General features: G+C 39.2%; 1 protein-coding gene across 3 annotated transcripts in view; it reads left to right on the forward strand.

The window, feature by feature from the left end:
- The window catches only part of tafa3a (TAFA chemokine like family member 3a), a 129,516-nt gene that overhangs the window by 61,171 nt on the left and 42,539 nt on the right, over nucleotides 1–25,806 (forward strand). For all 3 annotated transcript variants that reach the window (XM_047346301.1, XM_047346300.1, XM_047346299.1), the window contains one exon: nucleotides 11,244–11,356. In XM_047346301.1, the coding sequence (XP_047202257.1) occupies nucleotides 11,245–11,356 (112 nt within the window). In that variant the 5' untranslated portion in view covers nucleotide 11,244. The remainder of the gene's footprint in view (nucleotides 1–11,243; nucleotides 11,357–25,806) is intronic.

Genomic DNA, 25,806 nt, shown 5'->3' on the forward strand with positions numbered 1-25,806 from the left:
GAAAAGCTGTTTAAGAAAAACTTAAACAACAGCTGTTTTTCTTTTGCCCTCGAGTGCCATCAGCCACCTCGAGCCACTCCACCCTGTGCCATGTATCATGCTTCTGTGTCCCATTGGACATTTTGACTCACTCCCGCAGCCAACAAAAAGATGCTTGAAAGGGGAGTTTGCCGTATTAACTTTTGTGTGTTATTTGTGTGTCCATTATGCTCATCCATTAGGCTGTAGTCAGAGAAAATGCTTCATTTCACAGTGAGCACAGTTGAGAGTCACTAACAACAGAAAGAGCAGAGTATCAAAGGATGCAGCGAGAGCTATTTTACTGAGGTTGCTATGCAACACAGATTTTTGCTATTTTCATGCAAGACACCCATTCACTGTCAGATGGTTATTAAGGGGCTTGAGTTTTAAGCAGTGATTAAGCAACATTAATGACGCACTTAAATGATGCAACTTAAATGATGCACCTGTTTCTTGAGGGACCATTTGCTGCAGGACAAGTACATATAATGTACTTGTCTTGTTTATAATTTAGTTGCCGTCAGCTCTGAAATAGTAACGATTTATTTCACTCACCAATTTTAGGAAATTTGCTGCAGGCTAACATTGCAGTTTTTCTTACAAAATATTCAACTTAACAGCACAAAAATTAAAATATAAACAAATATCTGGCACAAGGATGCATTGCTCAATAAAACTACTGAAATGGGATATAACAATGTAAACATTTTGAAAGCTCAGTAGTGTCTAAATTTTAAATTTCAAGGTTTTATCTTTTTTTTTTTTTTTTTTAAACTTACTTGAGAGACAATAATTCTATTCAGAAATAATTTGCTCCTGCTAATTATTACACCTTAAACACAGTTGTTAATATAATTATTATGCAAAGCTTCAACTTTTCCTTAAAAGAGAACTGTTGAATTAACTGTGAGGCTTTATGCAATTTTTCATAATGTTATAGGTAAACTCCTCATTACATGGACCATTAGACCACATACAGTTATATTAAATAAATTGGAATCCTATTCAATGGGAAATTTATTTCAGTAGTTGAATTCAGTAAGTGAAACACATTATATAGATTAATTACACACAGAATGCTAATTTCAACCCTTTTTTTTTTTTGTCAACTATGATGATTTTCCACTTACAGCTAATGAAAACACAAAATTTAAAATGTTACATCAGACCAATAAAAACATGTATAATGTAGAAATGTGATCTTAATGAAAGTATGTTAAATACCTGCTTAAAGATTATTTTCAAAAGGTACTTTTAATCTGGCAAACAACCCTTATTGGAACACATACTTTAATTTATTGTACATGCTCATCTTTGATAATGTCTAACTGTGTTGTATTTAGCCAAACCAAAATGGTAATTAATGAGAGGTCCCATAAGGTTTAACAGAAGGTGATGCAGAATGGACCACAACAGGATGTGGTTGAATGCCACACTAAATGTGTACATAAAAATCAGCTTGAAGCCATCCTCAGAATAGGTTAAAACTGTTCAGGGTGTGTTGTGATGAGCCACCTGGTCTCAATTTTCCTGTTAACCATCTCCAATAAGCCACCTGAACACCATCAGACACCAGATTGGAGCGGCAGAGTTGGAAAGGGGAGAGGTTTTAAATTTGGAATGCAGCCTGGCATCCTGAGGCCCAGAAAAAAAAAATTTGCAATCACTCACTTCCTGCTAAACGTTTGATTTTCAAACGAGCACGGCAGTGTGCTCTCAAATTCCAATTATTTCTGGAGTTCAGCTGTCAGAGATTTATTAATTTTCTTGGCTGTTTTGTTTTCTTCAACTTAAAACAAGTAAAAGTACTTTTGTGATAAAATGCTGTAATATTTATTGTGTTCCTCATATTTCTTTCTTTTTTAAGATAAACCAACAAGGACGAAATTATTAAGATTAAGGTGGAGCTCTCAAGTTAGTTTTCAATGCAAGACTCTGTTAGACATAGAATGTGAGAACAGGGCTTCAGTAAAATGAAGCATCTTTCTGATGGACAATGTCTTTAGTTAATTTAATTGTTGTTAGAGGAGGATTAAATTGTTTTTTTAGCTAAACTACAAGGATTCCAGTTCTCAAACTGGCCAATCCTTGTTGCAATATGGACAATATAAACAAATGACCTTAGTTATGATGGAGCACATTTTTGTACCTGTTAATGCCATTTTATTTATTTTTTGCAGCACCAGTCGCCTTTATTTTCCCAGTAATTAGACAGGATATGGGGGCAGAGAGAGATGGGAAGACATTCAGTTTCAATTCAATTCAGTTTATTTATATAGCGCCAATTCACAACACATGTTGTCTCAAGGCACTTCACAAAGTCAGGTACATACATTCCAATTAATCCTAACCATTGAACAGTGCAGTCAAATTCAGTTATTTATTTAAATTGAATAAAAAGGTTTTCTATCTAAGGAAACCCAGCAGATTGCATCGAATCAGAGACTTGCAGCATTCACTCCTCCTGGATGAGCATTTAGAGACAGTGGACAGTCACTGGCGTTGACTTTGCAGCAATCCCTCATACTGAGCATGCATGTAGCGACAGTGGAGAGGAAAAACTCCCTTTTAACAGGAAGAAACCTCCAGCAGAACCAGGCTTAGTGTGAGAGGCCATCTGCCACGACCAGCTGAGGATTTGAGAGAACAGAGCAGAGACACAAAAAGAACACAGAAGCACTGATCCAGGAGTACTTTCTATGGGAAGGAAAAATAAATGTTAATGGATGTAGCTCCTTTAGTCGTTTCACCTAGAAAGAAAGACCAGAGAAACTCTGAGCCAGTTTTCAAGGATATTGTCTGAAAGAGAGCACATATAATTAGTTACAGTAAAAGCTCAGTCAATTGCTATATCTAGGAGAGAGAAAGGGTCAAACACTGAAAGACAGGGCCAAGTGGATCATCTGTAGAGGGTGAGCATTAAGTTGTCGCCAGCAGAAGCTTGAATGATGCCCCCCTCCAGAAAGGTGTCACAGGTAGACACAGAGCCAGGTCAGATGTAGCTTCTAGGAAGAGAAAAGAGAGAGAACATAAAGTTAAAAGCTGAAATAACAGTGAATAATGCAAAATTGGAGAGTAGTGTGAGAATGTAGTGAAGAGGGTGAAAGTGGTCATTATGTCCTTCAGCAGCCTAAGCCTATAGCAGCATAACCACAGAGATAGCTCAGGATAACCTAAGCCACTCTAACTGTAGGCTGTATCAAAAAGGAAAGTTTTAAGCCTTGCCTTAACAGTAGACAGGGTGTCTGCCTCACGGACTAAAACTGGGAGCTGGTTCCACAGGAGAGGAGCTTGATAACTAAAGGATCTGCCTCCCATTCTACTTCTAGAGACTCTAGGAACCACCAGTAAACCTGCAGTCTGAGAACGAAGTGCTCTGTTAGGAACGTATGGAACAATCAGATTTCTGATGTATGATGGAGCTAAATCATTAAGGGCTTTATATGTGAGGAGGAGAATTTTAAATTCTATTCTGGATTTAATAGGGAGCCAATGAAGGGAAGCTAAAATAGGAAAAATATGATCTCTTTTCATCAGAACTCTTGCTGCAGCATTCTGAATCAGCTGAAGGCTTTTAATTGCATTTGTGGACATCCTGATAGTAAAGAATTACAATAGTCCAGCCTTGAAGTAACAAATGCATGGACTAGTTTTTCAGCGTCACTCCTGGACAGAATATTTCTAATTTTGGCAACATTCCAGAGATGAAAGAAGGAAATCCTAGAAACCTGCTTAATATGGGATTTAAATGACATGTCCTGGCCAAAAATAACACCAAGGTTTTTTTTACTTTATTACCAGAGGTCAATTTAATGCCACCCAGTTTAAGTTAATGACTAAGCAGTTTCTTTTTCAAAGACTACAGTCCAAAGACGACAACTTCTGTCTTGTCTGAATTTAGAAGCAGGAAATTTAGAGTCATCCAAGTTTTTATGTCTTCAAAACATGCTTGTAGTCTATCTAACTGGTTGGGTTCATCAGGATTCATGGATAAGTAAAACTGAGTATCATCAGCGTAACAGTGAAAATTTATCCTATGCTGCCTGATAATTTGACCTATTGGAAGCATATATATAATAAAGAGAATTGGCCCAAGTACTGAACCCTGTGGTACTCCACAATTAACCCTGGAGTTTAAAGATGATTTATCATTTACATGAACAAACTGGAATCTGTCAGACAAATAAGATTTAAACCAGCCTAGCACTGTTCCCCTGATCCCTACAGCATATTCCAGGCTTTCTAAGAGAATATTGTGATCAACTGTATCAAATGCAGCACTGAGATCTAACAGGACAAGTACAGACACAAGTCCATTATCTGAGGCCATAAGAATATCATTAGTGACTTTCAGCAGAGCTCTTTCAGTGCTATGATGAGCTCGGAAGCTTGACTGAAACTCTTCAAAGGTCTGTTACATATATCTGTAATTTTTCAAGTCATCTCGATCAAGCGAAGGTCTCTTAAGTGAAGGGTTAATTACAGCTGCCATAAAAGCTTGTGGTACATATCCATTTACTAAGGATAGATTAATCATATCTAAAATGGGGATGGTAACCAGAGGGAACACTTCCTTAAATAATTTGGTTGGGATTGGGTCTAACATACAAGTGGAAGGTTTAGATGAAGCTAATGTTTCTGATCATTCAGGAAGCTCCACAGGATCAAAGCAGTCCAAATACAGATCAGGTTCTACAGTTATTTCCAATGTTGTCTCACTTGCTGAGGATGAAGTAATTATCTTTGGGAGTATGTCAAAGATTTTATTTTTAATAGAATCAATTTTATTTTGGACGAATCCCATAAAGTCATGACTGCTGAGAGCTAATGGAATGGATGGCTCAACAAAGCTATAACTCTGTGTAAGTTTAGCAACTGTACTAAAGAGAAACCTAGGATTATTCTTGTTCTCTTCTATTAAGGATGAGAAATAAGCTGTTCTGGCTTGGCGAAGTGTCTTTTTATACTACAGTAGGCTATTTTTCCAGATTAAGTAGGAATCCTCTAGGTGTGTAGAGCACCATTTTCTCTCCAATTTTCTAACATTGTGCTTTAAAGTACGTAGCTCTGAATTAAACCAGGGAGCCAGTCTCCTATGAATAATTACCTTCTTTTTCAAGGGGGCTACATTGTCTAATGCACCACGCAATGATAAAGTAACACTATGAACAAGAGAATCAATTTGTGATGGGGAAGAAACAAAATTATGCCCTCCATGCAGCAAATGTCACCGGGGCTGGGACTCAAACCCAGGACAGCTGTGTCGAGGACTAAAGCCTCCTTGAATGGCTCGCGTGCTTAGCCCCCTACACCACCAGCGCTGTGCCTGTTAATGCCATTTTAAGGCCATTTTAATGCAAAAACCACAAACAAATTCATAAACTTTTTGTGTCATGATTTGTTTTAAAAAAGAACCAAAACAGAAAGACTGACAGTGAAAAACTGAGTTCTTTTATATAGAAATGAGGAGAACTTATAGAGAAAACGCATGGAGAGAAGGTCAAGAAACTAGCAAAGTCAGGGGTGGAAAATGACAGATGAACCAGACACAAAGAAACTACAAACCAAGGTGGGAGAACTCAACGTGATCTAAGAGAAATAAAATCCAACTGCACAGAGAGCAGAACACAAGACCAAACCAAGAAACTAAACAAGGAATTAACTAATATGACAATACATTAATGCAAAATGGGAAGACCTTAATAACATAACAAGAAAATATGAAAATACAAACACAAAAGAAAACCAACCACATGTGGATCTTGACATTCTGGGGCTAAGTTAGGTTGCCAAAATACAATCCTTCACGTGTCTTTAAGACGTTAGAGGTACTAATTCAGTGTTTTTTGAAATAGACGTGTGCTTTGCCTATCTGTTTTCCTATAAAAATACATTCAGGTACTGTGTTTTTTGTAGGCATATAATAACTCATTGTGCAGTTCAACATGACCACATGCATCTAGTTTGCTTGTAATGTAAACAGGGATCATAACACATTGTTAAGCACCATTTGTAAAGTTCAAAGGCATCTAATTTGAGCTTAAATAGTGTTTGATTGTATGATTCATGACTTTTTGAGGTTCTCTGTTGTTAAAAATATAATAAAATGTCTGCCAAAACACAAACCTTAAATCAGGCACGTACCTGTCTTTAAACCTGTCTCTTTGCTGTTCTTTGTTGCAAACTATTTAAGGATTCTCTGCAGTTAACAGAAGCATGGTGCACATTGTGTTAACTGCACAGAGAAATGTGTGAGCAGAAAGCAATGGCACAGCTTGTTTTTTCAACAAGAAAGTTGGGCATGAAAAAAATTTGTTATTGTTTTTCACCATCGGGGAGAAGCTGCGATGAATCTTGGAAGGGTGATGAGACAGACATTTCTCTCACACCATGTCAGTGCTTCAAGTGAAATTAGTCACAGCAATTTTTGTATGGCTGGACTTCATCATCAATGGCATTTCCATTGACAAAGTCAGAATTTACATATTTCAAATGGTTCATTTTGATTTCTGTAGTCTCTCATTTTTCCTGTTTTATCAGCAAACAATGGACTAGCATTTTGTCTTTCAGATAGCTTTTTGAAAATATAGACAATTAAATTATAACCATGAAATAAAAATAGACTAATGAAGCAGTCTAATGTTACAAATAATTCATAACAGATTGAGGTTTTTCAAACCTCAAAGGCTTGGAGGTTGTCGCCAAAATAACCTTTCAAAGTATCAGTGGACACATGCAATAAGCCCCTGATGCTTGTCATCACTTCTAGCCATGTTATACGCTGGCAAATGAGTACGTAGAGACCCATTAATGGTTGGCTAGTTTACCTTTGTTTGTCAGCATTAAGTGAGATTTGCTGATTTTGTAATGCAAAAGCAAGTCTCAGTTGCAACACTGGTTGTTTGAATTTGAGGACCTTCTGAAATGTTTTCAAGACTAAAATTATCCTGCCACCAAGTCCCTGCTGCGAGGTGTACTCCAGACTTTTAGAACAACTGTGATGAAAAGACTTGAGTTAGATTAATGCTGAGGACACACTCCAATATTATTTTCTACATTTTACACATGTCCATTTGGATAAAATCAACACCAGTCTGAACCAGTTGGGGACTGGGTGTGGTTAGTTGGTGACTAAATCTGTTAGGGCTAAAGAAGGCAAGGATGTAAATCTGCAAGAGTGTGATGGGAACACACTAGCAGTTGATCAAGCCAGATTTCAGATGAATCTGAATGCAGTTGGGAAGTGGGAAATGATTGCAGAGCCTTCTACCCATTAACACTTAAACAGTGTGACTGTGGCTCAGGTGGTAGGGCTTCGTCCCGTTGCCTCGCCCCATCCGTCTCAGTCGTTGTGTTCTTGGGCAAGATGTTTCACCCGCCTTGCCTGCTGATGGTGGTCAGAGGGCCCAGGGCAACTGTGACGACAATGTGGCCACAATTTCAGTGTGTGAGTGGGTGGATGGCTGATTGTAGTGTAAATCACTTTGGGGTCCTTGGACTTGATAAAATGCTATACAAGTGCAGGCCATTTACAGTTTAAATGGCCATCGGATGAATTTGACTCCTTAAGTGTTTTCATCCATTTTTGAATTTAAATTCAACCTTAACTGAATCATATTTTATTGACTTGCAAAATAAACAAAATGAATCTTTAGGATAGCACCTAATGCATACACAAATATATATAAAGACATTGATAATCTCAACAAGCATCTCTGTCTTAAATGTATCTCTCATGTCAGGCTGTAGTTTGTCTCAACTCAAGTTTGAATACGATCCCTATATTTTGGTCTGAATTTGGATTATTTGCTCTCACCTACCCACCACACATACATGCCTAAGTAAAAACCCCAGGCAAATAGCTCTTTGATTCTGTAATTATGTGACAGACCATGAGTTTTGCTCAATTTTAGTTTTTATTCAGTCTGTGTGCTCACACATCTTGATTGCTTCAGCTATCTGAGCCTGTACAGAATTAGAGCATCCTATAAAGATCTCACCAGCTCTGGCTGTCAGTACAAAGACAGTCACAGCAAAAGATCTTCATCTTGTGGGCCCCTGCCAGATAAGAGTTCATCATTTTGTATCAAACCAAGCGTTTTACTAATTCGAGCAACTATATTGGATCTCAGTTCATAGAAAAGTTGTGATGCAGTTGCTTTCTGAGGAGAGAGGAGTTGATTACTGCTGGCAGTATGATGAGCCGCTAAGTGTCCAGCTCTCCATGGGGCCATCAGTTGGGATGAAGGGTATTACTGAACAACATTTAAATAAAAGAACATGAACATTACTTAACTAGGCACAATAGGCAAGACGGCACAAACAGCATTACTCAGCTCTCATGATAACAAAAAAGTGCAAACAGAATACATGTGCTTGTTGTCTGCACGTCTCTGTTGGTGTTATAAATTACAGTGTTTTTATAGTTTCTAAAATTATCACTATCTGTCTCAACAAAATGTTGCGGGGTGTTTGTATTTTACACACAAGACATGACAATAACAAGATGCTTGTGTGATTAAGAGAAAAACTTGCAAGTCTACAAACAGAATTACTTTAGTCCAAATGAATCAAAATCCAAACAAAAGTCCAAGGGAATCATACCCAGAGAACAGTTGGCTGCCAGGAAATGTGATTATTTAACTCCAAGGCAGGGTCAACAAGCATAATGTTTTTCATTGTTATTTCTTCTTTAACTAAGGGTTATGTTCTCTCAAATTAAATTTGAGAGAATAGTTTAATTCAGTTTATTAAAGATTTAACTGACCCAAACATGAATCGGAACCACAATAAATAGAAGTAGAACGTGATATAAAATCTAATTAGAACATATGTAAAATTTGACCATTATGATTTTATGATGTTTTTGTGGATGTTTTTTATATGATTCAGAGCTCTTTTTAACTATTTTATGTCTATGTTTGTGTTAAATATCCCTCACCTATTACACATTTGCGTTTGTTTGCATCTGTATTTGACAATCATTCAGTTTTGTTAGAAGATGTTGTTTTAGATATCCAGTACCAATGGCTGCCATCATATAATTTGTTGTATACCTTGAGAACTAAAATATTAGTGAAGAGAATCTATCATCCTGAGCTAATACTGATAAATTCTTGTTGATGCAGTCTGCAATCCCCAGTAACTGTTAATGCTGCTGAAATTCTTCCATCTGCTGTGTTCTAACCTTTTTCACTGTTGTTTTCATGAGAGCATCAACAAATGCTACATTTATGTTTCAATGCTATTATTGAATTATTGAATCAATGCTATTATTGAATGCTATTATTGTGTAGTGTTTAGCTGCATAGCTGCAGGGCTACTGCCATGTATTTCTTTGTCAAACTATCAGTTTTTTTTAAAATAATATTCTATATTCTACCTGTGTCTTAACACAAATCCCTAATTTAAAACATCGATGCAGGTAAGCCACTTGTTACAAAATGGTAAAGGTAGAACCTAAAAAAATAAAACAGTGAACCCAGACACAGGCATAAAAATCCTAAATCACAATCCTGACATACCACACAGATTAAGACTGAAGGATTCTTCTGACATGTTCATGGATGAATAACCTTTTAAAGTCAAAGGATTTTCTGCAGAGTGAGACATTCTAATTCCCAACCTGGAACATTATTATTGTGTTTATTTCTTTTTTTATTTCGTCCTCTTCAGAAGGCGATTAACCCTCTGCTCTGGATGCATAAAAATAGTACACAGCCTTACCTACGGAGTGGGGGGTTAAAATGACAGTACAGTGTTGAGAAAAGTTACATTTTCAGATTTTAATGCAAAATACAAGAATCTATAACAAGACTCTAACAGTTACTGTTATACCTTTGTATTTAGTAACAACAGTTAAGATATATGTAACAAAACTACTCAATTAGGTAAAAGCAATATTGACAAAAAACACCATTGTAGTGAATAACAGTGTCACTAACAAGAAAAATTTAAATAACATCTCATGCTGCATTAGTAAAACTTTGCCTGCAGATGACAGGTAGGCAAAACTATTATCTTAGCAATTAAGTGCAGTGAGTTATCAGCAAAGGTGAAAGAGATACTTATTAAACTGTTGTTACTCAGAAACTAAAGCTGCATATACACCTAGAGTCATAAATATTAGCCCATTTTTAAAATCATATGCTGATCCTAATATTAAGCTGAAATTGTGGACAATGTCGAAAAATGTGTTTGGAAAGGAAAACTGCTTAAAAACCCTAAATCTTTCGTTTTTCCACACTTTTTTAAATCAAAAAAGTGTGTGTTTAGTCTTGGCAACATTAATATATATATATATACCCTTCTACATATATATATATATATATATATATATTGTATATATTTATACAAAGAAATAGAAGATTTTATCAATGGGTTCAGGATTGTGTATAGAAATGAGCCTTCACCACTAATTATTTCCAAGTAAAAAACATCTGTAATCAGTGAGGAAAATTATGATAATAAATAGTGATCATGATTATTCAATTTGGGTCAGCATAGTCACAATTACATGACAGAGAATTGGAAAACAATTCGTTCTTAATATATTTCACTGCTATATCAAAAATCTAACCTGAAATGAACGCTCAACAAAACGCAGAACAGAATGCTCATAGTTTCCTTCCATATGTCTGTTTTTCTTTTTTTGTCACTTTGGCATAGGTTGATTTTTGTTCACCTTACCAACAACAGATGTTCCAGATCCACTTTAGCTATTTAAGACATATTTCTTTCCAACTCATATCTGATCTTTGCATTTTTAAGGCTTATGCAAGGTTTGCACTTTGCACTGACCCTCTTTTACTTCTGGCTTTATACTCTAGTTTCTTTTTATGGTTGACTTTATGTGAAAGGATCCTTCCTTACCTTAAATGGGACAATGCATTCCTGCAGACCGTTTTTCTTTCAGCTGCCTGGCCTTTCAGTGCTACCAAGCTAACACGCTTTCTTTTTTGATGTTGTCTATCTTAGAGAGGACATATTTAACCCGTTCTAATGTTTCTTATATCCAGGACAAATTTATATTTGTTAGTTTTAAAAATCAATCTTTGTCCTGAATGGTTAACAGACTGTAGCACTGTTGCCCTGAATTGAGAAGGTCCTGGGTTCAAGTCCCTGCTGGGGCAGTTTTTGTGGAGGGACCCACTCTGCACTGGAGTATTTTAATGTTACTGGTCTGACAAAAAGTTGATTTCTTTATGTCTTATTTCTTTCAGAATGCGGGAGAGGAATCTACAGAGCATGTGCAGAAGGGTGCTACTGCTGACCGTCTGTATGGTGTCTCTCTTGGGACAACTGACTAGCGCATCATCACACCGAAGCCACATAGGTAAACTGTATATGCTGCCAGCAGACTTTTTTCCAGGGAACAAACATGTGGTTTTATCTATTGAGGTGTATGATTTGCAGGTTATGATAGAATGTATAATCATATAATTGGTTTTATTAAAAACAGAAAAACAACAATTAATCTTTCTAATGCTAAAATAATCCATTATGTTTATTGATACAGTCCTAATAATATTCTTATAACATTTACTATCTTGAATTTGATACATAGACTCAAGCAAAAACATAGAATAAATGCCCATTGAATTTTGTATTAGATTTTAAGTAAGCTTGCTTACTGTAGAGAATATTATCTCTTTTTGCTGCTTTGCTCTAGCAAAACTGGGATATAACAAGCTAATATTAGCTGGTAAATTTTGTCTGGTCGTCTGCCTGGGAAGAACCTGGAGTTGGCGGCTTAACAGGCATGCTGCTTGAGGCTCTGAAGCTGTAGTTTTAAAACAGTTTTACTTATATAAGAGTGAGGGGGACCCTCCTTTAGTTTTCCAGATCATTACTGTCTTTTTTGCAAGAAATGTTTTGCAAAAACAGTAACTAATAGAGAAACACTCAACAACATGCAAATGCATTGTTTAGGGCATTAGAGCAACAAAGAGCAACAAAGACCCTCTTTGCAATAAATACTTTTGTTAATATGCTTCTTTATGCTACTTTGATATGCTACTATAAAGTCCTGGTTTGATAGAAAGTTTTAATGTACTTTTAAAATTAGAGCTACTAATGTTGGCAAAGAACTGAAAGCAGCAGCTCAAACTGTGACCATGATGCCAACAGAGTGGTGCAAAAATAGTGCAAGTCCAGGTTCTAGTTAAATAAGATTTTTGTAATGAGGGATTTGACTAGAAATATTTCAGCTTTAAAACTTAAATTGTCATTAAATGATATCTATAAAATACTTTTTGCAACAGTTCTATCAGAGCAAAAAAAAAGAAGATTCAATTCCTAAAGGCAGCATCAAATGATTTTGGAATCTTAGTTTTTTACCTTAAAATTGCAAAAAAAACAAAAAAACAATAAAAAGTAGTTTGCTGCACTTATTATAAATTGGTACAGTAGTGGCAGAATGTCAAAGCTATTTTCAAAGGCCCTTGATGCATATTTAGTTACATTTTAGCTCACTGCTTTCGTAAGTAGGAAAGTGAGATAATTGAACTTATTTTCTGTGCAGAACAGCAAAACAGTGATGTCATGTAAAGGTTGCACCTTGCAAAAATGGCAGTTCAACCATTTAACATCAAAGTTGAAACATAATGTCAGTACATCAACTATGCATGAATATCCAAGTTTGTGAGTGTATTTCAAGTGGGAGACAAGACCTTTCAAAATGATTCTCCCTAATGGAGAGATGGCTTGATCCCTGGGCGTAACGGTGAAAACTGTGACCACACATGGAAATAATGAGCCTTGTTCCACTGACGGACAAATGGCACAGAGCAGCTAGAAGGGAACAGCTCCACATTAGCTGAAAGTGAAAACACAACCAGCAACAGACGGACTGTACAATGATGGAAATGGAGAAAAAAAGAATCTGCCTTATGTAAGCAAATAATAAACAATGCATGCTTTTTACAATTTCATTCACGATTATTCCTTACCAAATTATTACACTATTTTGTTTTGCTGTCTAATGTATACCAGCAAGCTGACCAGATTTGTCCCATTAGTGGCTCTGGTAATGTCTTTCTAAATTATCTGGTATGTTTTATGCCCTTTTTAAAAAAAAAAAAAGGGTTAGAAATTTAGCAGTTTAGTAGCCTTTATACGTCCTTCATACAAACAACCAAAATAGATTTTAGGGTCTAGATTTTGAGGTTGTTGTTTTCTTCATCAAACATTTAGAAGTAAACACAAGGATGTCCCATGAAGTGAAAGCTCTGAAACTTGACACAATTTATGTGCTATGTTACTTTTCTCAGTTTGTTTTAAATAAGACCTACTTACTTTTTTATCTAAAAATAAATTATAGTTGTTATAAATTGATGCCACATGAACAAACTGCGCTATTTAAAAAAAATCAAATGAAACAGAATGCGTGCAAAAGTTAAATTCTTAAAAACGAAATCAAAAACTATTAAACTCTTAATTGACATATGAAAAACAGGTTTACAGAACAGTTTTTTTTTTTGCCTTGAGACAATATTTGTTAAAAACTTAAACAAACCAAAACTGAACGGAACTAAATAACAAAAAGAATCAACCAGAGTCATGCAACGTTGTAAATATCCTGTTCATAACTGTTGAAAAACCAAATGCAGATGAGTAAAGGGACAAGACTGCATCATGAGAAAGACCTGAGAAATTTGCCTTCACATCAGAGGTACACAAAGTTTGACAGTGTACCACACTATTCCATCTCACATGACACAGATTTACTTGCTTTCCCTACTTACCACAATAGCAGGAGTCAAAATATGAACACTAATCTCTGTATTTTCTCAGCACTTGCTAATGAGAGGCATAAGAATCCATGTTAATCTGACGTAAGATGTGGCAGGTCATCCTTACAGTTAGCCGCTCACTAACAACAAAAGCTAAAAACCCAAAATTAAGGGTCAGAAAGTTCTTGTTGTCAGTGATCGTTTTTGGGTTTTTATTACTATTATATACACAGAGTTAGTTTCCAACAAAATGAAAATAAAAAGTTGGAAATTACAAGACTGGTATCGAATACATTTACATGCACTACATAAGGGCCTAGAAAATGAGCAGTGGGTGGTGGAACAGGTACTAATGACAGAACCCACACATTATCAGGAAGAAACTGATATTGAACTAATTTCCTGTCAAAATATTTTATTACAAAGTGGGTATGAAGAAAGTACATACTCATCTGCGTTTTACATTTAGGGACACACACTAGGGGGAATCATTTTTCTTTTTTTTTTCAGGAAACAACACATGGAACCAGCTGAAACCTAGTAGCAAAAGCTGAAAAGAAAACAACCAGCATTTCTATCACAAAGCATTATACTGTATGTTGTTCTGTCTGGCAAGATCTAGATGAAGAACACTTTTTCATATCAGAATCTCATCATTTATAAATAACAATGACCTTTTTATCCCTCCAGCTGCCTCCACAGTAGCAGTCAAACTCCCGGCTAAGGGGACAACTCAAGTCATCATTGCACTGATGAATGCCTTACAATCAAAAGACAGTGAAACTATCTCAGTGATATGAGCTTAAGCAGCTGAAGATAAACAGAGTACCTACAGGACATGACCGAGAAAAAGCACCAGAAAACACACAAAGCTTTCAGAATTGGAACAAAATTGTGCTTTCTTAAAAAAGAGTAGAGTTGTTTTCTGTTTTGTTGTGTTCATTCGGGGTTAAATGAAGCACGCAGCTCCTGGTTAATTAAGATTTGCATCAATGTTATCTTCCAAGTAAAGATGACTAATTATTAATGTAAGTAGATGACTTCAAAACAATAAGTAGCCTATATTATTTAAGCCACTAACAGTATAAATACTGTTAGTGGCTTTGCAAACAGGATGCAAATCAGACACAGACATGTTTAGCTTTACAACTATATTTCAACTGTAAGAGAATAAGTATGGACATATGCATTTCCGATAAAAACTGTAAACTAAAAAAATTACAAGTTTATCGTCTTAAGGCTGATAGTTTTAAATTTATAACAAAAGGTAGTTACAGAAGTGACAGACTTTGTGATTTAAGTGCGTAAATGAATTTTTCCCATTTAAAAATGACAGCGAAATGATGCCCTATCAGATTATAAGTGGCAAATCTCTCCTATCATAATGTGACGTTCAACAGGAATGCCAAATAAACAGACTATAATTGTGAATGGAAAATTCTGACAGGAATAAAAAATGTTTGACAGTTAAAACTGCACAATGTGTATACAAAGTGTTAAATTTGTTAAATACCTTCTTCTGTGAGATGTGAACATATTTGTTTATGGATATTACATCATTGTAGACCACTGAATCTAACTTGTTTTACATCAAACATGCAGGATAAACCATGTTATCCACCCTCTTACATGCCACCCGCTTTGTCTTTACGTTTGTGGATCGCTGCCTATTTCATCTGATTTATGAGGTGGCTGAAGGAGAGCCAACATAAGCAGACTGACCCTGTTCTCCATGGGTTCTACCAACACCTCTGTAATCACGTAGCTTGTCCCTGAGCTACGGAGGTCAAACTAAGGTGGCCCCTATAAACAAACCTCTTTAATCCCTCTGTTTATTGAGGTGGAGGCTTTGGTAAAGCAATTGAACCTCTTACCATAGCCTGAATGCGGAAAGCAGAGCTTGCAGCATGCACACACAACCCATGTAATAAGACCACTGCATCCCCCAGAGCACCATCTACATTCATTAGCTAGTCATGAAAGAGTGAAAATGGAAAAGGAAGGATTGGAGAGTGCCAGATGAGGGTTCAACTTCTCTGTTATGTTCTGGAGAGAGAGAGCAAGCGTGATAACAAGTACCTTTCGGCTGTTCAATTTGTTTTGTTCCCATCGATTGGATTTAGACGAATGATGTGGCTGGGTCAAATGAGAGCCTCATTACTCAGCTATTTAGATACTTGGAATCTTTTGCCTTTACTGTAACTCACTTTGTCCCATTTAAAAAACTGCATTCAAGTAGTTGATGGTTTGCTGGTCAGTGTCTGCAAAGGCACGTGTGGTGGAGAAGTAAACAGGTGAAAAACATACATGGTCGCTGTTTCTATATGATGCAACACTGCACCAGCTTCCTTTTCTTGAAATGAAAATGCTGTGAGCTGTACTATTTACAGGTCCTAACCTCTTTTAGGTTTTTAAATATGATGCATTACACCACTTGGCCTCTGTTAACTGCACAAATTGCAATCTGACTTCGGAGATGAGGTTTACTCTTCCATTTTATATTCACATGTACACAAGGAAATATATTGGATTATTGAGGAGATGAAACTTGTGCTCTGACTCTCATTTGAATATAGTTTAGTATTTCCATATTTGCTTATGTTTGAGACTTTCTAAAAACTGTGTGATGCACTCTAATGGCTCTTTCCTCGGCTGTTTTTCCTACTTCAGGAGATTTCTTTCTTCCTTTTGGTATTCTATGCAAATTGGCAGAAAAATGTTTTTTTGCTTGTCTTATTCTGAGTTTTCCAATTTTCACATTACTGATTCACTTGAGAAGAAGGACAGAATCTAGCAAAAAAGTATTTTCTTTGCTTTATTTATTCCCAGCTCAAATATTTTAGAAAACATTTATTAAGAAATGCCTTGTTAATGACGATTATAAATTTAAATATGCCTTCTGGATGAAGTGGAATTCCTGTGGTTGGTCAGTTTCACATGCTTGATGGATCTTATCGTAGGTAAATCAGGCAGAAACACAGGGCTTTCTAAATGTTTGAAAGATTAGATTTTTTTAAACACAAAGAAATAACAACTGAGAAAGTCCATCTTTGAATAACTGAAAATGATTTGTTGCTCCATACTAGTGTAAATAATAAAAATGCACAGCTAGATAATTAAATAAAGTTTATATGTATGCCTCACTATGCAGTCTTCAGTTCATAGAAAGTAATATTTTTTTCTTTGTTCAGATTTTAATGGATCACGAGAAAAGCACACAGTCCAAAAAACCTTGAAGTTTTCATCATTGTGTTTTACACAATATAAAACATGTAGGAAGGTGAATGAAGCCAGTGCAAAATATATCATAGTTTTTGATAATTCAAGGCAAAGTAGTGACTCAATATGTGTGCTGTAGACTTGCGTTAGTTTGTCTCCTGTAGATGACTGTGTCAAAGACTGACTTTTCATTCAGCTTTATAGTGTCCCCATATTTTTTAAACTTAAAACTGCTTTTCCAGGCTGTTTTATAAATATAAGATACACATTAAGATTTATTAGTGATAGACATCTCTCCTATTTTTAATTACAATGGTGTAGTTTGTCAGGGTAGCTGATCGGAGTGGACCCCAGAATGCAGACGGACAGGCGGATTGACCGTAAGTAAAAATGGCTTTATTTTAAGCAAACAGATATCACTCTTGGGTGGAGGCAGGAATTAACAAAAACAAGCGTAACTGGCACAGACAACAAAGAGAAGTGATGTTTCCACAACGAGTAAACAGAATGATGGTGTATATATGGAGCATGGTAAAGGTAAAATGAAAAAGACTGATTGCATGATGCAGGTGAATCGAATGAAGCTGATTGCTAAGGCTGGCAGAGCCAGGGAGAACAAAACATAACTGGAGCAAAACAGAAATCCAAAGATACAAACTAATAAGAGGAGAAAACATAACGTACAGAACATAAACTGAAAAACAATAATCAGAAACTAAAGCAGAACCAGGGAAAATAATAAACAGAAGCAGGATCCAAAACACAGACTGGGAATAAGTGTAAATAAAACCAAAACAAAAACTAAAACACCCTCAAATCATAACATAGTTACTCCCTGCAATGCAAGAACTGGTTTTCTAAGGCCAGGCTCATGCTGGGAAATTTTGAGCTCTAACATCTTTGCTTTTATTTCTTTTTAATTGATTGTAAAAAAAAAAAAAAAAAAAAAAAAAAACCTTTAGCCATGAGCCTGAATTGTGGTTCAGCAGTGATTCACTAGCAAGCCTAAAACAAATATCAAGCAGTGTCAGAAATGTCCGTAATGAAATGTTAGTGTTATAGTTTTCCATTAGTTAACACAACACACCTCAGAAGAACATTTTGTGTAGTGACAAAGATGGGAAATAAATGAAAATATTTAATCAAGCTATATTTGACAGTTGTCTTTGTTTCAGGAAAGGCTGGTGGCTGTCATGTTTATCTGAGCAAAGAGTTTGAGATGACAAAACCTTCAATCTATTTACTACTACTGTTTGTTAGCAGGAGCTTAAGTTATTTTTTTGGCCTATAAGCAATACATGTCACCATCAATGCTTTGTATGTAAATATTAGATCATTGTTGCATGTTAAAATGAATAAGTCTGCTGCACTCCACGTCACAAGTCAGCATGTAACCCTTGCCAAGAGATAGATAGCATGACATTATACTGAGAGACTGTGAGCAGGTCAGCCCCACCCTGGAGATATTTGGGGATGCGACTGTGGAGCATTTGTCCTGACATTTGGAGAGCGGGTGAACGACACAATGGTGGAGCGCTAGCAAGAACCAAGAGATTGAGATAGAGATGTGGGGCTGTTTGAGATGCACTGTGGGGATGACTGGGGTCAGCTCGCCCCATCTCCCAGTGGCAGTTCCCGAGATTAGAAAACCATCAAACGTCTTCTGCTATACGCATCTGAATGGCAGCTGTATATATGAGGCGTGAATGGCTGCGTGTGGCCTGGGTTGTATTTGCTGAGTGTGTGTGGTTGTAGCCAAAAGAGCAAAGCAAGGTGACAGTGTCGGTGCAAAGACAAGAGCAGTACTTTTATTCACATTCTCAGGGAGGAAATTAAAGAAAATTGAAGTTCAAGCATAAGTGTCTGGCAATTATGAGAAACATTTTTATATTTTTGTAACCCAAAGTTTAAAAGGAAATGCTGAACTGTGAAAAATTGAGGACATTTAAATATTCAGTTCATAATGAAGAAACATTCACACATTGATTTCTAATCTCATGTTTTATTTTTCTGTGGAAAAAAGCTATTTAATTGCACTTCAACAAAAAACACTGTATACTTATTAAACAAAATGTATCAAAAATAATATGCATTCTACCTGAGAAAAAGTTTAGAATATCCTACACCCTAAATGCTAGATGCACCCACTTTAGCTCAAATAACTTCATGTAGGCGGTCCTTGTAGCCATCTATCAGTCTTTCAGCTGTTTCAGGGGTTTCCTGCATGACGAGCCTGTCTTACGTCATCCCTTATCACCTTAATGCAATAAAGATATTGGCCTTTACTGCTCTCGCGACTTTTCATTTCTTAATTCTGAGTCAGTCCCTATGTTTTGGGTCAGTATAATGTTGAAGTTTCCAGTTTTGCTTCAGCTGTATTTATTTTGTTTTTAGATATGGCCTCACTTTTTTCTTAAACCCTTTGTGATATGTTGTAGAGCATTTAAAAGCTTAAATTATGTTTCAGCTCTTTGACAAACCTGTTAATGTCATTTCTGGAAAAAAATATTTACAGTTTTCTTTTGCAAAGAAGCAATATTTTAAATGCACTCATCTGAGTTTTTCCTCCCAAGAGGTGTAGTTTATTGTTCCTAGTTTTTGTTGTTTTATGCTACCAGCAGTCCAGTTAGTGCAAGTCAGGAATCAGGTTCCATTGGATCAGTTTCACTGCAAAGAAGCCACATTAAATAGAGACAATATTCAAATAAAAAAAACAACAAAAAACCAAAAGAAACACTTGAAATTTTAACTAAAAATGACTTCATTTAAATATTCAGTTAGTTGTCAAATCACTAAGTATTCTGGCTTGTGTCCATATTGTAATTTAAAAAAAATATTTTTCCCATAAAAATATGAAAACGTCTTTAACAGAAACCAAGTAAGCCAAAGTTGAGAGAAAAGACGCTAATAATATTTTTAGGAAATCTAGTGTCTGTACTTTGCATTTGTTTTCATTCACATCTTATCAGTGTTTTATAAAATATTTACTTGCATATTGGCTCAAAGTAAAATGTTTCCCTGTGTTGCATCTCAGCAGCGAGCGCCTTACTGTGCCAGATTCACATGCGCCAGAAGTCTTCCATCTCCATTCCTTCTCTAATTACAGCTCAAGTGTAAATCTATTATCCCTCACTGCATTATGAGCTACTGCTTGCGGTCCTGAAACTCAAAGAAACGAGGACTTTTCTTGGTTTTGATAGAAATCGAAGAAGAGCCTGCTGATAATGATTTCAGCTGATGAATGCAATCAGTGAAGAAGTGCTAACAGCATGGCAGTAATTGGGTTTTACAAACTAAAAGCCTGCCCTTACCCAGCAATAAAAGCAACCTCCTTTAAGTTACTCAATTGTTTTGCTGTTAATGGTTCATGCTTGGCTGAAGCTTAATGCATAGAGGAGGTACATTCCCTTTGGAATTGTCCACAGCTCTGTTAGTTTCTCATAGGTTTTGTATGTTATGTTGAAAGTTTAATGTGATGAAAGATTTTCGATGCGATTAAGCTGGTCAGGGCGCTGATTTCCTGCTACGCAGAGTGTGTTATATGGAAGGCTGTTGGATGCCTAATGCTTCATTACATTAACTTTGGAATTAGTCTTTATCAGAAGTTATGCTTCCTTAAGATGAATGTTGCCATTTTTCATCTTTCTACCATGTTGTTTTTAATGTGCCGGAGGTGTCATTGGTATTGAATAAAAGTGATCACTGCAAAGCATTTATAACTCTATTTATAACTCTATGTGGAAGTGCTTTGATATCACACATGTATTGTTTTCTTTTGGTCCATACAGTCTGAAACTTTGTTCCTGAATCTACTTTGGGATATTTTTCTTGTTTTTGCTCATATTGCACATGTTATTGTCTTGTTGAAATGTACACCTTCTCTAGATTCCTTCACCCATTAAAGTCATTATCTAGAGGTTGTGCAGCCACACACTCTTAAAACAAATGTGTTATCATCAAGCAAACACATCTTGTGTTGTTTTCTATACATCATGTGTTGTTCTAGTTAAACAACTGGAGACACACAATATGTGTTAAACCATCGACCAATCACATCACTTCTTGGACATCTTCAGTTCTGGAACTTTCCACAATATAAAAAAGAAAAGTCAACTGAAGCAAACGCCAGTAACGCCACTGCAGGACATCCGTCCAGCGGGAAATGAAAGGTAAAATAATTTTTTATTTGATAAACTGTTAATAAAACATGAGTAGAATTCTTTAATAAGATTGATTTGTGTTGTTTAGTTACTTAGTTAGTCTGTCGTGACTCTTACTGCCTGACATCGGTCAGTGACGGTTAGCTTTGCTTACACTGAAATTCTTTGACTAGAAATGTATTTAAAGACTTGCTTGTCACCTGTACATTCCTAATTAAGTAGTGTTGAAATAAACAAAATGTGATCTTATTACATTGCAGAGGGAGCTAGTGAACCTGGCAGCTATTTTTTTTACCCGTGATTATTAAAAAGGCTTTATGATAACATTAGCGAAAATTTTACATGTAGCATTCACCACTGCTATAGCAGGAGCAGGAAAGAAGAGCTGCATTCGGCTCTCCCTCTGTCCTGTGCAGCTCCCAGCAATTTCACTGATCTTGCTCTGTGGTTGTTGTGCATATTACTTATTTTATTTTAATTATATCCACACACACAGTCCTCCAGATAATGAAATAAACCAAGTGGTCAGTTAAGAATTAAGAAAATCTGATATGAAAATGCTAAAAGCTGTCTAGGCTTATGATGAAACTTCTGAGTTCTATTTCGTATAGGCGCAGCCCTTTAAGGCTATTGCTAATGGGTTTATACCTTTGCGCGCAGCACTGAAAACTTTAGTCCATGCCCACCTGCTGTTTGGGCCCCACCCCGGTCTGTATAAATTACGGTGAGACCAGACAAACGGCTCCCATTTTTTCTTCAGCGACTTAAGAGCACTGATTTCTGGAAGAAGAGCAATGGCTAGCGTCGGCACTATCCGCCTTTGCCCGGCTTGTAATACCGGCTACATCATGAGCTATGACCACATGTCATCTGCGAGGGCTGCCTCGGTCCTGATCATGCTACCTTGGCCTTGACCCTGCAGTCCACCTGCCCTTCCTGCAGGCGTCTTCCTCTGGAAGAGAAGCAGCGGCGGCTAGCCATTTTCTCCCCGCTAGAAGGGGAATTCCCCGTGGCGGACCAATGCTCCATCGAGGAGGCATTGGACATCTTCGGTGTTGGGTGGGAATTGGACGATTCCGTCCCGGAAACAGTGACTGATATCTCCACTCCCTTCCTCCGGACGAAGGACGCGGAGGCAGATGCCAAACCAGTCCAGGCTCAGGGCCTCCCGATGTCGGCGACCACCCCCTTTCCGTCGATGGGCGCACTTGTTAGCGTGCTGCCGGACATCATTGTTAAAGTAGCTGAGACTAAAGGTGTCCCTGTTCCCGCGCCTTTAGCCCTGCTCCCGACTGATGACCTGGCGGGGAAATTCGCTCCAGCTCATCTAACTTGCCGAGATCCAGTTTGGCCCTCTGAAGCCCAGTCTGTCGGCAGTTTTTGGGGTTAGGTCGGCCGGCATGTCGGACGACGGCCTGTGCCCCCCTCCTCCAGTGATCAGATCACGGCCAGGCAAACAGATCCCTCCCACCAATGTGCTGTTCAGGTCGCTGCAGCGATGAACAACACCGCCTTCCTGGCCTACGCCATCTCCAAGAAGGCTCGGGAGATGGAGCTGCCTCCGGAAGAGGAATTCTTCAATTTCGCAGACACCATCTTAACCTCTGTGCAGCGTTGGCTGTGTGCTCCTCCCGCATTGCTGCTTGGCAGACCCTGCTACAGCGACAGATGTGGCTTCGGCTCTCCTCCTCCATCCCTGAGGATTTTACTGGAGGGACCGATCAGTCCGGATGGGCTGTTCGGTCCTCATTTCCAGTCTGTGCTCGGCCAGATGCAGACCTCTCAAGAGGAACTTGAACGGGTCAGGAGCCATGGGTCTCTTAATCGCTCTGGCTTCCGTTCGTCCCATACCACCAGTTGGGGGGATCGCCGTGATCAGCGGCATCAGCAGAGACGCTCCACGGCCGCTGCCGCAGCTCCCCGAGTTCCTCCGCCCACTGCTCCGTCTACTCAGCCGCAGCAGCAGCGCAGAGTTCGGCAAGTGGCGTGCGCCTGGTCCAACCCTCCGCAGGTGCCACGGCGGAGATTTAAAAAATGACTGGTGGGGGGGGATGTGTGTAAAACACATACATTTCTCTAAGAGCAAATTTCCGGTTTATTCTGGCTCAGCCAGATCGTACGATTTCGCTGCGCTTTCCTCACACACATCCTCCACTCCAAATGAGATGGCCCCTTTTAAACAGCCGTTTAAGAGGCCCCACGATCTCACAGTTTTCAAGCAAGACTCCACGAGAGCATCCTATGCTGCTCCGGTAGAGCCACGCTCGCTGCCTTCTCCCTCTTGTCCTCCCCAGCTGTCAGCGGGTGAGATCACAGAGGATGCACAACAGCAGCTCCCCACAAAGAGGCGCACCAGTGATGCCCCCGCTCAACACCAAGCTGCGGGCCTGGGTGAATACCCCCCTGGTGAGGCTGGTTTACAGCCCTTTTGATCCGAGCCCCCTACCTCCGATCAGAATCTGAGTCGCGTAACGGCAGTAGGGACTCTAGCCTGTCTCGTATCCATGAGCACCATGGCACCACAGATAAATGCGTGCCCGCTCTCAGAGCATCACTCACAGTGGCGGCGCGTATGTTCCCTGGACAGATGGATGGACAGACTGATCAGCAGAGGTTACACGCTGCAGTTCCTGTCACACCCCCACCGTTCAGAGGGATTTTGGAGACAGTCCTGTCCTCCCCGGAGCAGAGCTCCATTCTCATGTCAGAACTGCAGGAACTCCTGATAAAAAACGTCATTTCCAGGGTTCCTCGCAGAGAGGAAAACACAAGGTTTTATTCCCGGTATTTTCTGGTTCCCAAGAAAACTGGAGGAATGAGACCGATTCTCGATCTGTCTCTGTTCAACAAAGCAATCATGGAGAGACGTTTCCACATGCTGACAGTCAGACAGGTGATAGAGAACGTTCACCAGAACGACCGGTTCACCTCCATAGATCTAAATGATGCTTATTTTCACATCCCCATCATCCCGAAACACCGCAAATATCTGCGTTTCGCTTATCAGGGGATCTCATATCAATACAACCGCCTGCCGTTTGGTTACTCTCTTGCCCCAAGCACGTTCTCCAAATGTGTGGAGACGGCGTTGCAGTCGCTGCGCTCGGCAGGCATGAGAATCCTCTTATCTGGACGACCTGCTTTTGCTGTCTCGATCCAGAGAGGAAGCGGCGGTAGAGACAAAGAAGCTGGCCGCACATCTGACCGTTCCGGCGGTTTTCAATAAACTGGCAAAAAAGTTCTGTTTTCCCATCCCGGATGATCGTTTATCTGGGGGTGGAGCTAAATTCAGCCACAATGAGAGCCCGGCTCTCTCAGCCGAGAACAGACGCGCTGTCGGCGCTTCTCCTCCGTGTCAAACCTCACAGCATAGTACAGCTCTGTCACTTATGCGATTACTGGGAATGATGTCAGCGGCTCACGTGGTTGTTCCGCTGGGTCTGCTTTATGTGAGACGTCTTCAGAGATGGTTCATCCGCCTGCGCATAGATCCTGTGCGTCAGAAGAGGCGGATGATCTCAGTCCCTCCTTCAGTGGGACCCGACCTGGCCCACTGGGGAAATCCCCTCATCCTGTCAGAGGGAGGTCCCCTCAGCAGACCGGCGTCACACGTCTGTGTTCACAGATGCATCCCTGTCGGGATGGGGAGGAACGTGTCAGTCTCAGGCGGTGGGAGCACAGTGGCCAGACCACATGTCTCTCCACATAAACGTGCTGGAGCTTCTCAGAGTGTGGAAGGTGACACAGCATTTTGCTCCTCTGCTGCGGGATCAGCATGTTCTGATCCACACGGACAACAGAGTGGCAGCAGCGTACATAAATCGCCAGGGAGGTGTGCGCTCGGCTCAGCTGCTAAACATTCCCAGGTGGCTGCTGTGCTGGGCGCGCATGAACCTGCTCTCCATCAGAGCAGTGTACATCCCCGGCGTCTTGAACAGAGGAGCGGACATCGTGTCCAGAGGTGGTCCTCGTCCCGGGGACTGGAGTCTCCACCCCAAGCTGATTGTTCAGATCTGGAGCAGATTTGGGAAAGCAGCACTGGATCTTTTGGCCAAACGGGAGAACGCACAATGCCAGTTGTGGTTCTCACTGAGCCCACGGGAGGATCCACCATTAGGAGTGGATGCCTTTGCTCACAGCCCGTGGCCGAAAATGCTCCTTTATGCTTTTCCACCAGTTCCGCTGATCCCGCGGCTCCTGGACCAAATCCGAGAGGAACAGCTCTCAGTGATTCTCATAGCCCCCGAGCGCAAAAGCGCGCCATGGTTTCCGAGCCTGCAGCAGCTGGTGTCAGGTCGCCCGTGGCAACTGCTGTGGACAGAGGATGCACTCCTCCAGGCGGGAGGGGCGATCAGGAGCGTCCAGAGTTAGGTCAACGTCTCTGGGTCTGGCCGCTGAACGGGAGCGCTTAGAAAGGCTGGGTCTCCCGCACGATGTGGTGCGCACGATTCAGGGCGCACGAGCCGCCTCTACCACAGCGTCATACGCATCAAAGTGGGCAGCTTTTCAGCGCTGGTGCGCAGAGAAAGGCGTGGAGCCCTTTTCATGTCCATTAGGTTGCGAACTGTCATTCCTCCAGCAGCTGATGAACAGGAATTTAGCTTTCAGCACCATTAAAACTTATGCTGCAGCTATTTCTTCCTGTCGTGAGGGTTTTGGTGACAGAACGGTCT

Source organism: Girardinichthys multiradiatus, chromosome 20, assembly GCF_021462225.1.
Source record: "Girardinichthys multiradiatus isolate DD_20200921_A chromosome 20, DD_fGirMul_XY1, whole genome shotgun sequence".
Taxonomy (NCBI): Eukaryota; Metazoa; Chordata; class Actinopteri; order Cyprinodontiformes; family Goodeidae; genus Girardinichthys; species Girardinichthys multiradiatus.